The 13,400-nt window shown below is 39.2% G+C and overlaps 1 protein-coding gene across 13 annotated transcripts in view; it reads right to left on the reverse strand.

The window, feature by feature from the left end:
- Arhgef9 (Cdc42 guanine nucleotide exchange factor 9) overlaps nt 1–13,400 on the reverse strand; it is a 157,809-nt gene that overhangs the window by 84,928 nt on the left and 59,481 nt on the right. For all 13 annotated transcript variants that reach the window (XM_087600662.1, XM_087600658.1, NM_023957.2 and 10 more), the window contains 1 exon segment: nt 11,165–11,344. In XM_087600662.1, the coding sequence (XP_087456788.1) occupies nt 11,165–11,344 (180 nt within the window).

Raw genomic sequence — 13,400 nt, forward strand, 5'->3', positions numbered from 1 at the left:
TCACTCTCATCTTGAAGAATGCTACAGATATCTCAAATCTGGCTTGTTAATGTCAAGTGTTCTCTCGCAACACTCTCCTTGTATTTTTACCCTTTGCCGTTCTTTATATAGGATATGGTATTCTCTAATGGCTACCCAAGTCATAGGATCCTTCCTCACCCCAACTTGAGCTGAATCACATTTCATCCCACACTACCCTCTGTATTTTTATGTGCTAGCCTTTGTGCAAAAACTGTAGAAGGGCTGGACTAATGTGAAGAATTTATAGGTTTGCTATTTATAGCTCTGTTCCCTGATACATCTAATCTGTTCTTAGACTCCTATGTACTGCACTTATCTACAATTTAGTTGCTTACAAATGAAGACTAAGTGCTAAGGTACTACTGCAGTAACATTATGTTTCCTTGTGAAAATCAAGTTGCCAAGAAGAGCACACGACCCAGTTACGCATGCAGTAGGCTCATTAGTCACAATACTACTACGATTAACTTGAAAGCCTGGCCTTCTCAGCATATTCAGAGCTCTGCGTAGACCATGTCCTGTGCAAGTGGCCGAATGAGAGAAAATATAAATTTTGCATGCTGAGGTAACCTTAGCAACATACATGTAGGAGCATCAAGATGATTCAGATGGAATACCTTATTCAAATAATGAATAAAAGCTGAAAACCCAGAAGCCAGAGGATAGGAGAGGCTTGGGAGATCTGGTCTCGGCTCTGGGACTTGAGTACAAAGAGAAGTTATTCTTAAGTGGAGAGTGTGAACAAGGGAAAATAAACACAATTCTGACATTAGCTTTAAAAGTTTGATATATCAGCAGTACTATTGTTAAATGCTTCCTCTGATAAGGCTATCCTGTCATTACCTTCTTTGCATAATTTTGTTTCATTCTCATAATAAAAGATTCAGGTAGGTGATGTTTTATCATTAGATTACATATATACTGTCACTGAAGCACAGAATATACAAGCTACCTGCTCAAAGACAATTATTATTAAATGACAAAGGTCTAATTCCGGCTAAGAAAAATAATCTCTAGACCACACAGGCCAATTTCATGAGTAGAAACTCCAGAAAGACAATTTGGCCTAAAGAGAAAAGTCTCCCAAATCTGCTCTAAGCCATAAACCGTGACTTCAAGATGCAGGGGGCTGTCAGTAGTTGTGTAAGTTTAGACAAGATGAACACTTGGAAAGCAAAGGGCCTCATGAGGGTATTCATATATCAGCATGGAGGCCAAACTACATGACTTTAAGATTTCTCCCAAGCGTTAAAATTTTCTGGCTTACAGACACTTGCAGAAAGGGTCAACAAATTCAGGCCTACTGCATTATCCAATTGAACCAAATCCAACAGTTAAGTCAGAACCTACTTTCTCAAACTAGGCATATGAGCAGTCACAAATAATGAATCAATACAGCATATGATGACAGAATACTTGTAGCTTCTCTTAGATAATCCGTAGGAACCAAAGGAAGGTTCATGGGTGATATTGAGGATTTTTATGCTACAAAAGGAAAATTCTGATCAGAACATGTTGGTGCATAGCTATACTCCCAGCAAGATTAAGACTGAAAAAGGAAGATCATAAGTTTAAGGTCAGCCTTGGTTACAGAACTAAAATACCTTAAATAACATACCCCATTTTAAAAGAGAAGAAGAAAAAGAAAAAAAATCTAATCTCCCAGCATATTTAGAGGGTCAAAAATGTCTGTAAAGGATAAGGTAATATCATATAAATAATACTGAATGGTCAACCCAAAGTGCTAATTGGAGAATGGTTCAAAATAATTCTAATGATCTACAGGATCTTTGGTGGGTCACATCCTATCTTGAAGCCTTCATTCCCTCACTTTTATAGCTGTAACTGGGATGGTAAAAGGAGAAATTAATGTTTTTCATAATATAGTAAAGGTTAAGTCATACACCATGATAGGGAGAAGGAATGGCAAGGAATGGTGGAAGGAGATTGGCACATATATGGAATACCTAGATCCCCTACATGTCTTCAGCAGCTTGCAAACCAAGAACTTCAAGCTCTGTGTATTTCACACAGATTTCTTCACATTTATCTACATGTTCTTCTCTTTGAAAATGAAGGGAGGAGTATGGATCCATTTTCTTTGTGCTGGGCTTTGTATGGGACAGCTTATGGTGTCTAGGAAAGTTACTGTTACCTCATTATAGTGCGTGCGTGTGTGTGTGTGTGTGTGTGTGTGTGTGTGTGTGTGTGTAAGTCTCTACATTAGTAGTTTTCCATATGGCTTTTAAACATGTTTTAGTGTTAATTATCCATCCCCTTACTAAGTCCTCTACCCTTCTAACCCATTCCTTACCATACTGTTCTTGCTCCATTCCTCACTCCCTTTATAGCACCTGTATCTTCTCTTCCCTCTATTGAAAGCTTGCCCAATCAGGCTTTTACTGGTTTCCTGACTTATATAGGTATCTCATTTAAACGAATGTATCTCAAGATTTAAAGCTGGCATTCTCATGTAAGAGACAGAACACTCAGTGTTTGCCTTGTGAGTGTGGGCTCACTCAGAAAACTTCAAGTTCCATCTATTTACCTATGAATTTCATAATTTCATTTCTTTCTTCACAGCTGAAAATCATTCCATTGTGTAAATATAAGCTATTGAGGCTGTTTCCATTTCCTGGTTATTGTGAATAGAGCAGGAATAAACATGAATATAAACTTCGTAGTAGGATATAAAATCCTTTGGGTTATGCCCAAGAGTGGTATAGCTGGAGCATGTGGTAGATCTATTTTTAGTGTTTTGAAGAACCTCCACACTGATTTCCATAGTAGTTGTACCATGAGTGAATAAGTGTTTCTTTTCCCCATATTTATGCCAACATCTGTCGTCATTTTGTTCTCCTTGTTGTTGTTGAACTTAGCCCTTCTTGTTGAGCTATGATAAAATCTCAAGGTGGTTTTAATTTGAAATTCCTTGATACCTAAGGTTATTAAACATGAAACAAAGATATTTCCGAGCCACTTGTATTTCTCCTTTTGAGGCATATCTGTTTAATCCCATGCCCCAATGTTTAATTGTTTTTTTCTTGGTGGTTAGGGTTTGCTGGTTTTTTTTAAGAGGGACTTTGCTTTGTTTGTTTAGCTCTTTGTACATTCTAGATACTAACCCTCTGTTAAATGTGTAGGTAAATGTCCAAAGTGACTCTATGTATCCTAGCTTTAGCTAACTTCTGCTTATGTTTCATCAACTCCTTCCCAGACCTTGCTTTCCATATTCTAATGAGCCTAACATTCTAATTCTTTCCACATGAAATTTTTGGGGTTTTGGGGGGATCTATGTTTTACAGCATACAGCAAATTATTTAATTAACCAAAGCTTTAGAAAACTTTATTAACAGAAACTTTTGAAACATTGTCTCTCTGGCCTACCTATGGTATGATGTAATTGTGCTTTTCTTTCTACTTTATAATATATAAAGATAATTTATATGGGACTATATAATCCTGCTCACTTTGGGACCCAGAGTTCTTTCTGATATAAGCATGTTCTTGACCACTGGCAAATAAAAATCTTGTAGTCTGACCATCACTGAGCGACATTTCCTTGTATCTTTTGTGGGTCAAAACATAGTAAAGATTTTTTTTTAAGTTCTATAGCCCGTCTCTTCACTTGAGTGATGATGTCTGTTTTACTTTACTGTTAAAATTGTAATGAAATACTATGACCAAAAAGCAAGTTGGGAAGGAAAGGGTTTATTCAGCTTACACTTCCATATTGTTGCTTATTATTGAAAGAAGTCAGGACAGGAACTCAATCAGGGCAGGATCTTGGAGGTAGGAGCTAATGCAGAAGCCATGGCTTGCTCCCCATGGCTTACTCAGCCTGCTTTCTTATAGAACCCAGAAAACCCAGGGAGAAAAACCACCCACAATGGGTTGGCTATGTTCTATCCTCCAGCTTTGGAGTTCATGCCCAGCAATGGCTTCTTGTGAAAGGTGAGACAATCTACAGACTCAGAAGGCTTTCCCTGTGGCAAAGACCAGACAGTGGTGTGACGTCAGGCCTGAGATTTTTCCAAGCATCCCCACCCACACAGTATAGGACTCTGGGCTCCAGGCTCTAATCTCCCCTTTTCCCTAGATCCTACCAAGAATCAACACTCAGTTCCTGTCTCACAAGGAACAAACACTTCAAGGACAGGTCGCTCCCTACCTTCAGACCTTTGGAGTTAACTAAACAAGCCTAAGATGCATCCTGGAGGCACCCCAAATTCAAGAAGTAACACTGCATTCTCCCTGGGAGCTCATCCGAAACCTAAGCAACCCAGGCTTCCTGGAGTCTCCAAACTATCAGGCTGAGGAGACCCACCCATAGGAGACCCACTGCAACCTATCTGCCAAGCAGTAAGCCTCCAGGTCCCTCCCTTGTCTTTGTCCACTGAGTCTCCCTCCAAGAACTCAAATCATTAGCATGAACTCAAGATACAGTTGCCCTACAGCCAAACCAGAGCCTCAGCAAGGACAGCCCAGCCAGTCATGTTTACATGCAGTGGACACAGTGACCACAGACCTGTCCCAAGGTGGACCTATGAGATAATTATTACATAAAACTTGAAATTTTTTTAAATATTGTTTTATTATTCTTAGTCGTGTATATTTCTGTGGGGGTATGTGCATGTGAGTTCAGGTGCTTGAAGAGGCCAGAAGCATCAGATCCCTGTAGAACAGGAGTTACAGGAAGTTGTAAGCTACATGAAGAAGGTGCTGGGAATCAAACTCAGATCTCAGAAAATCCTGTACTCTTTGACCATTTCTCCATCTATGTAAAATTTTAATTATTTTTTTCTTGAAAAATTGGATGATCTTGTTCCACTGGGCTCCCTACTCCCCCACCCCAATTTCATATTGCTTGGGAACTACTCAAAATCACACTTTTCTGAGTAGGCACTTTTAGATGAGGCAGGTTAGTAACGTCTATGTCTACGTCTGCGTCTGCGTCTGCGTCTGCGTCTGCGTCTATGTAGCAAGTGCATATGTGCACATACACATATATGTATGTGCCTGTTAGTATCAGTTGTGGGCTTACTTACTTATGTGTGCAAGTACATGTAGAAGCCAGAGGTAGTCATTAGGTGTGCTTCCTCCATTGTTCCAAAGAAAGCTGAAAAATTCTCTCATTGAATCAATTAGACTGACTGGCCAGTGAGCTTTACAAATCTGCCTATCTCCCTGGACCCCCACCACTGGCCGAGCTTGATAATCTAGGATTTTGGTTACATGCCACAATGCCCCGCTTTTTATATGAATTCTAGGGATCCAAACTTGGTCCTCATGCTTACAGAGCAGGCACTTCACTGAGTCATCTCCCTAGCCACGGGTGTGACAACTTCCAGGAAAGTACGATACCAAAGAAATCTAGAACTAAAAACAAAACCATGACAAATGGGGAAAAAAACCAACAAGGAAAATGTATACAACTCTAAAATATATCCATTTATTAGGAGTTTCGGGGGAGTGAGTTGGGCACGGTACACATGCCTGTGTATGAAGGATAGAGAAGGAACCCCTGGACTCCAGTTGTTTATCTCCTTTCACCATGTGGGTTCAAGCAGTCAAATTTGGGTCACTGGGCATGGCAGTAAGCACCTTTACCAGCTGAGTCAGCCAGCCAACGATTTACTTTTTGAACAAATCCATGCCTCGTGGCACAGACCTCACCACTCACTAATAACAGTGTGTTATGTAGCCTATATAAAAACTGCTCTAACACATGCTCTCTGCAGGCCATGGCCCGGTGTCAGAACAAAGACTCCTTTTCTGAACAGCATCAAAGGAAAACCGACTGAATGACTTGAAATTGGTGCCTAGCAGGAGGAAAAATGCTACCACAGGCTACTTAGAAACACAATCATGTATCAGCAGATTGTTCTCAGCTCCCAGGGAAATATGCCCAGGAAAGTAGGTAAAGATTTCTACAGCCCGATATGAGAGAACTGATATTCAGTATGATCTGATTCCCTTAAGCTAACCAATGGATGAAAAGCTACTAAAACCACTTGACTCTGCTCTTAAAACAAAAGACATCACAAAGGTAGCAAATGTTCAATGCTAAAAACATTATAAAGCAGACATGGGGACAGTATTTTAAATATTTAAGGAAGAAACATTGGCATTGTAAGAAATATTAGACTTCCAAGTTATAATTTATGCTTTATCATTAACGGTCCAGGTCTTAACTACATTATTCATGCTAAACTTGTATTATTGAAAAAGTAGTAATTAGTCCCGGGTGGCTGGTATGAATTGAGACATTTTCTACATATACCATATTTCTAAAAACAATAAAATATCATTATTAGTTTTATAGTGATATTTTATAATATTCCATAATATTTTGAAGATACCAGAACGTATAACATGAAATTTAATTTCACCTGTAACTTTAACTCTTTCATGTGACTACTAGAAAAATTCAAATTATACCTGTGTTTTATATTATACATATTTCTAAGAGAAACACAACAACATATGTTTAAACATCAGCTACGAAATAAAAGCTATCCTTTAATATAGTTCCTCATATTATGGTGATGCCCAACCATAAAATTGATTCTTTGGTACTTCCTAAGTGTAATTTGTTACTGTTGTGAAATGCAATGTAAGTATCTGGTACGTAGGATATCTCATATGCACCCCAAAGAGGTCACAACTCACAGATTAAGAACTACTGATCTAGTTGTTCTTTTAAAGAAAAACAAAAGTCTAATTTCCAGACATTATCTTTAAGGAATCTTATTAAGATAGCTTAAATTTTAGTGGGGCTTTCCCGCTCTTTCAATTTGTTTCCTTTAGCATGCGAAGTAACAGGTGTCACTATAGCATTTTGATACATACTCCATTCTTAAAGCCTCTCCTCCTTCAAGCCTCTCTCCTACCCTTCTGACTCTTCCTTGGCTGAATATATCCCCTTCTCCTCTCCTGTCACATGTATCCTGTATTCTATTACCTCCTTTTTCTTCTCTTCGTCCTTTGAAGAGTACTTCTTCTCCTATCATGGTCCTTTTTTCGTTTTTTTGTTTCACAAACCATATACAACTCCATGTAACTGAGTATGACTTATTCTACTTAACATATTTTTTTCCAATTCTATCTACCTTTCTGAAAATTACACTCTTGTTTAAAGTTAAATTAAATAAAATCATATTCAGTATACACTCTCCATTCACTTTCTTTATAGAGTCATCTGTTGATAGACATCAAGGCTGCTTTTTTTTTTTAGAAAAAACTATCATGAAAAGGGCAGCACAATAATGTGGATGTGCACACTCTTTGTGGTGAAATTGAGTGCTTTGGGTATTATGATAGCTACTCTTCATTGTCAATTTATCAGGATTCACACTCTCTATGGAAATGTACCTTTGGATATGTATATGAGAATGCCTTCAGAAAAGTTTATCTGATGAGCGTATACCCACCCTGAATGTTAAGTAGACCATCCCATAGGCTAGGATCCTGGACTGAATAAAGAAGAGAAAGTTAACTTAGCATCAGCATTAATCTTTCTCTGCTTCTTGGGTTGGGACAAGAGGCATCTCACATTTCTGCTGCTATGCTGCCATAGTTAGCTTCAGTTTTCAACCTAAACAGACCTAGAATCACCGGGGAGGAGGGAATCTCAACTCAAGAATTTCCTAGCTCAAACTGGCCTGTGGCCTTGTTTGTCAGGCATTATTAATTGCTAATTGATATGTGGTGGAGAACTAGCTCACTGTGGTTGGTGGCATCACAAGGTTGTTGTGCCTGAGCCTTATACTTCTAGTATAAGAAAGCAAGCTGAGCAAGCCATAGGGAGCAAGCCAGTAAGCAGCACACCTTCATGGGCTCTCCTTCAGTAACTGCCTCCAGGTTCCTGCCAAGAGCTCATGAACTCTTGGCCTGTTTTCCCTCAATGATGGCTTAAGACTAATAAGATGAAAATACCCTCCCTAGCTCTCAGAGACTGAGCCACCAACCAAAGAGTATACAGAGGCCCCTGGCACCTACGTAGCATAGCAGATGTGCAGCTCAATGTTCATGTGGGTCCCCCAACAGCTAGGGTGAGGGCTGTCCCTAAAGTTGTCCCCTGACTGAAGTCCATTGCCCTAACTGGGTTGCCTTGTCTGGCCTCAGTGAGAGAGGATGAGGCAAACATTGCAGAGATTAGATGTAATGGTGTGGGAGAATACTCAGGGGGCGCTCCCTCAGAGGAAAAAAATAGGGGCATGTAAATTAATTAATTAAAAAAGAAAGTACCCTCCCTAATGTACTTTAATCATGGTGTTTATGCAGCAACAGAAAATGAAAACATATGCCATCCTTGTCATAATTTCATATCCTCTTTTTTTTTTCCCAGACCTGAGGACCGAACCCAGGGCCTTGCACTTGCTAGACAAGCGCTCTACCACTGAGCTAAATCTCCAACCCCCATGTCATATCCTCTTAAGCCAAAGTGAACCACCTCTCCATTAAGTTAACTCTTGCCAGGCATTTGATCAGCCATGAAAATTAACACAGGTACATACCTAAGATTAGATAGTAGTTCTGTTTCATTTTCAATAAACATTTATTCTCATTTCAATAGTGACCACACAAATTTACATTCCCAATCAGCAAAGAGATCCTCTTCCTCATGTTCTCATCAGCATTTGTATAACTTTTTGTGCATATGCATGCATCTGTATCTCTCTCTCTCTCTCTCTCTCTCTCTCTCTCTCTCTCTCTCTCTCTGTGTGTGTGTGTATGTGTGTGTGTGTTAGTGGTTTTATTACTGACTTATATTTTCCTATTTGTTGAGAATATTGAACATTTGAAAAAATATTTATTGACTATTAATATGCATGTCTTCGTTGAAAAACTGTTTAGATGATTAGACTATATAAATGGATTCAGTGATCTGGAGAAACATGGTGTTTAATTTGGATTCTGGGTTTTACTAGTTTGCTTCTTGGATATTCTACACAAAGTGGATACTGCAGATGTGTGCTGGAAATATCACTCCTTTTAGCCTTTGGCTTAAAACCATCAGTGCTTGTTCATAGATATTCTCTAAAGATTGACCTTGACATTCATTTCATTAAGTCATCTTGACTTGCTCAATATTCCTTCTTATCTCATGGTCTATTTCCCTGAAAACAAAACACATTAATATTTAAGTAATATTTAATCATCCTTTGGAAAAGAGAGGCTGGGCAGCACAGGAGCCACACTCTCTAAGTGCATAAAGATTCACACCAGCTCTTAAGTCTTGTGGTTATTGATGGGTTCATTCTGAATACCCTAGGGACTGATCTATCAACCATTATAGCTGGATTGGGACACAGATAACATTTCAAGGCATTAATGAAATAAGTCACATAAGCAGAGAATAAAGGACTACTAGATAGTCATTAAAAAACATTCAGCATTGAAGGAGACAAGAGGCAATTCTATTTGCTTGTTTAGGCCAACACCTAAATCCTATCAATCAATCAACTGTGCTTTATAAGTTGATATACCCTACAAGGATGGGTTCCTCTTTCAATTAATATGGCCAGTCTTGATATGTGGACCTTGGTAGAGCTAATAAGGTAGTAAAAACTAAAACACAGGTAGGCATTTTTCAAGTAATTTATACTAGTATAACTGTGTCACATCTTTTATTAGCATGCATTCGCTCATTATATCCTTAGGAAAAAGTTTGCTGTGAGACCCCTATGCTTCAGTTAAAAATCTCGCCCTAAAAAGTAACAATAAAAATTTAAAACATATTGGTAGGAACTAATGAAGTTGCAATCCAAGTTCTTAATTCCAACGCTTTGCTCCTACCTTCAAATTACACCCAGGAGCCCCATGCTCTCAGAGGAGAAGGAGATGGGGGACTGTGAGAGAGGACAGTGTTTGTAATGCAAATTAAAAGTCCTTTGCTCTCCAAAAGTCAAGGACCCTGACCCTCTAAGCTTTTGTTTGGGGCCCAGAATCCTTCCCTCTTAAGTTGCAGAAGAAACCAACAGTGAAGATGGCGGGAGAGCTTAGTTGGTAGAGCACTTGCCTGGCACACAGGAGGCTCTGAGTCCCTCAGTACTGAAAAAGACCTATTATTCACATGTATGAAATTCTCAAAGAACTTCTTTTTTAAAAAGTTATAAAAGGAAAACAGAACACTCCAGAAGAACAAACAAAAGGTGGTAGGCTGTAGCAAGGGTGGTTGTTAACACACTCTCGTGAGCTTTGGCTCGTTTTCTTGCCATAAAGAAATTCTCATTGTCTCTCATTCACTGTGATATCCTCTGGCCAGAAAAGGATGGCCAGGGCCAGTTTGCAGATGGGAAAAACTGGCCCCTTCCAACAATCCCAGAACAAATTTAAAATAACAACCTTAAGAAAAGCCAAGAGCTGAGACACATGGTCAGTGAAAATTCCCCAAAGCAACATGATAAAAGATGACCTATTGGAAACAGAGGACTCACAGGAACACCATCATTAATGGCCAGCATCAAATCATCCAACGCCTTCCAAACCTTTATAGGCTTCCTGTTTGACTTTGTTATAAGAAGTAAGACCTGTGATGAGTAATCTCTTGCCCCTGAAGAACAGGGAGTACATATGCTGACATTAATAGCTGAAGACTATGACAGTGCATAATAGTTCATATTTTCTTCTAGGAGAGAAAAAAGAAAAAGGAACTAAGTATAGTTGACGTAGGGAGAAAGAAAAGAGAGCAAAAATAAAGAGTGGAAGAGATAAGAAGGATCTAGAAGGAAGGATCAAAAGGGGGAATATAGAAAATAAAGTAGATGTGGCAAAAAGGAAAAGAAAGGCAAAAAAATATTTACAGCCACATAAAGTTGAAAAAAAAAAAAACCTCAAAAACTGTCCAAGTTAAATCTAGAAAGAAAAGACTGGAAAAAGGAAGGGGCTTATAAAAAAAGTGAGCAACAGACAATGTAGGTAAAATAAACAAGAGTCAAAAAGAGTAAAAGAAAGGTCTGAAGGTTAGAAAAGCGAGCTTTAAAGAAAGGAATAGGAGTGAAGCAAAAGAGACAGAGAGGGAGAAAGAGAAAAGGAAATGAAAAGACAAAAGGAAACTCATCAAGCGAAGAATGGGCAGAACAAGATTGCATGTAGGGAAAGCCAAGGAGAGAGGAGCAGAGTGAAGGTTGACACTCACCCTCACAAAGCTGGCAGGAAACCATCCCTCCTCATCGTCGATCTGGCCCCACCACCAATCCTTGTTGGAAGCATCCAAGACTTTGATGACGTCGCCAGCCTTAAATGCCAACTCCCGGTTGGCCATGGTGACGTGATCCCATACTGCCTCAGCACTAACGATGGAATCTCCAGTGATCAGCTTAGGAGACAAAATGAGAATGCGTTCAGTCCAAATATCTGACTGGTCTACTTAAGCACTTCCTCGCGCAAATCTACTATCTAATGGTAAAGCTCACATGTTTCAGTGGTGAAAGGTGGTGGTGAAGGAAAAATGACACCAACAGGCATGCTATATTGGACTACAAGACAAACAATGCTTTTGGTTCTCTGTTAGCAAGTACAAGAATAATCCATAATATAGACAAAGAATCATGCTTTTATCTATTTTCATGAACTCCTCTTCCCAAAATGAAAACAAACAAACAAAGCTCTATTCTCTCTCCTTGATGCTTTACACAAGTCCTGGGTCTTTAAAGTAGAAAGGCTGGTCTGGCATCAATGGCTAAAATGAGGCAAAAGCATATTTGTTTATAACTCTTTGTGTTACCTTCCCTTTTTCCTCCTTCTGAAACTGACCAATTGAGAGTTGGCAGTATATTATTTAGTTCTTCTTACCCACCACATCCCATGTGGTAAGAGCACGTGATGTGCTATGCCTGATAAACTCAAGTCTACAAATATACACAGAGAAATTTGCTCAGTTCTCCTGTGGCATATACAGGGAGTTTCTGTTGGCTTCATTTGGTAGATTTTTCAAAAAACTAATAATAAAGAGGTTAAACCGGAAACGGAAGATCACGTAATAAGGCAGAGGATGTACACAGTCCTTAATTTTAACCTGAGTCACTCAAGTTCATGGAAATAGGGAACAGGCGCCACACAACAGAAAACAACTATCTAGTCCATTTCCACATGCACATGAACAAAAACACATATAGCCATGACACTCATTTAAGTACATATGAAGATGGAGAGGTACACTGTCTCTCTCTAGCTACTGACCACTGTGTTATATCTTCATTTGTTTTTTTCCCCCCTGAACTCTTCTACCTTGTAACATCCCAGCACTTGGGAAGGCACATTTTGGAATTAGAGAACATATGGCCTGCCTGGCAAGGAGACTCAGTCTCTCTCTCTCTCTCTCTCTCTCTCTCTCTCTCTCTCTCTCTCTCTCTCTCTCTCTCTCCCTCCCTCCCTCCTTCCCTCCCTCTCTCTCTTCCTCCCTTCCCCCTCTCTCTGTGTGTCCTGAGTTACTGAAGATGTCATTTATAAATAAGCTTTCCAATGAGCCTATTTGAGGAAGGAAATGTCTGCCTAAGGAAATCATGGTTCCATTCGACCAAAGATAAAACCATTTCAAAGATAACAGGCACTCATGTGTGGAATATATACCCTCACCAACAGACCTGTCATATAACACACTGTCTGAGAATTAATGCTACAGCAGCCTTCTCAGGAAATGAATATGCACAACATTACACACATATGAATACCTAGATAGGACTATACAATGAGGTATACTACCCCTTAGGTCCTGCCTAAGACATCCTCCTTGGTTCAGGATTCTAACTTCTATGTTCTCCACAAAAATTAAGGAACAGGAAAAGTTCAGTTCAGACATTACAGCAGGACCTTTTATAACGTATTTCAAATATTTTGTGTTTTTCTATGTGCAGCTTGTTTTCTCACCCAGCATATCACATAATCTGTCCTCAATGAGCTGTGTTTCATTATGGCCCATATTTTAAGGTGAGAAAAACTGCGGTTCAGTGAAGCAAACTTATTTTTCTGCCAGTAACAATGAATACATTACAGAAACAGGTCTTTAGATCTAAGAACCATCGAACCATACTACTAATATGAGCTTACTATACAGAATGTTATCAGCTGTTATAAAAACGGATGGTATTAAAGAACGCTCGAGAAGGAGATTTTAATCTGCTCTCTAAAGAGATTCCTTTTTATGCTGATCTTACTTTCTTCCAAAGAAAATAATCAATTTCTGCTGGTATGGTCTCAGTGGAGAAAGAGAATTGCTAGTCACTGGTTGCTATGGTTTGAATGTGGCATGGCTCACAAAGGCTCGTGTGTTTGAAAACTTGATCTCAGTTGGTGGTGCTGTTTTAAGGAATTTATGGAACTTCTGGGACATTGGACTGAGATGGAAGATGTCCCTGGAGGCAGACCTTGGAAAT

Source organism: Rattus norvegicus, chromosome X (genome assembly GCF_021556685.1).
Source record: "Rattus norvegicus strain SHRSP/BbbUtx chromosome X, alternate assembly SHRSP_T2T, whole genome shotgun sequence".
Lineage (NCBI taxonomy): Eukaryota > Metazoa > Chordata > Mammalia > Rodentia > Muridae > Rattus > Rattus norvegicus.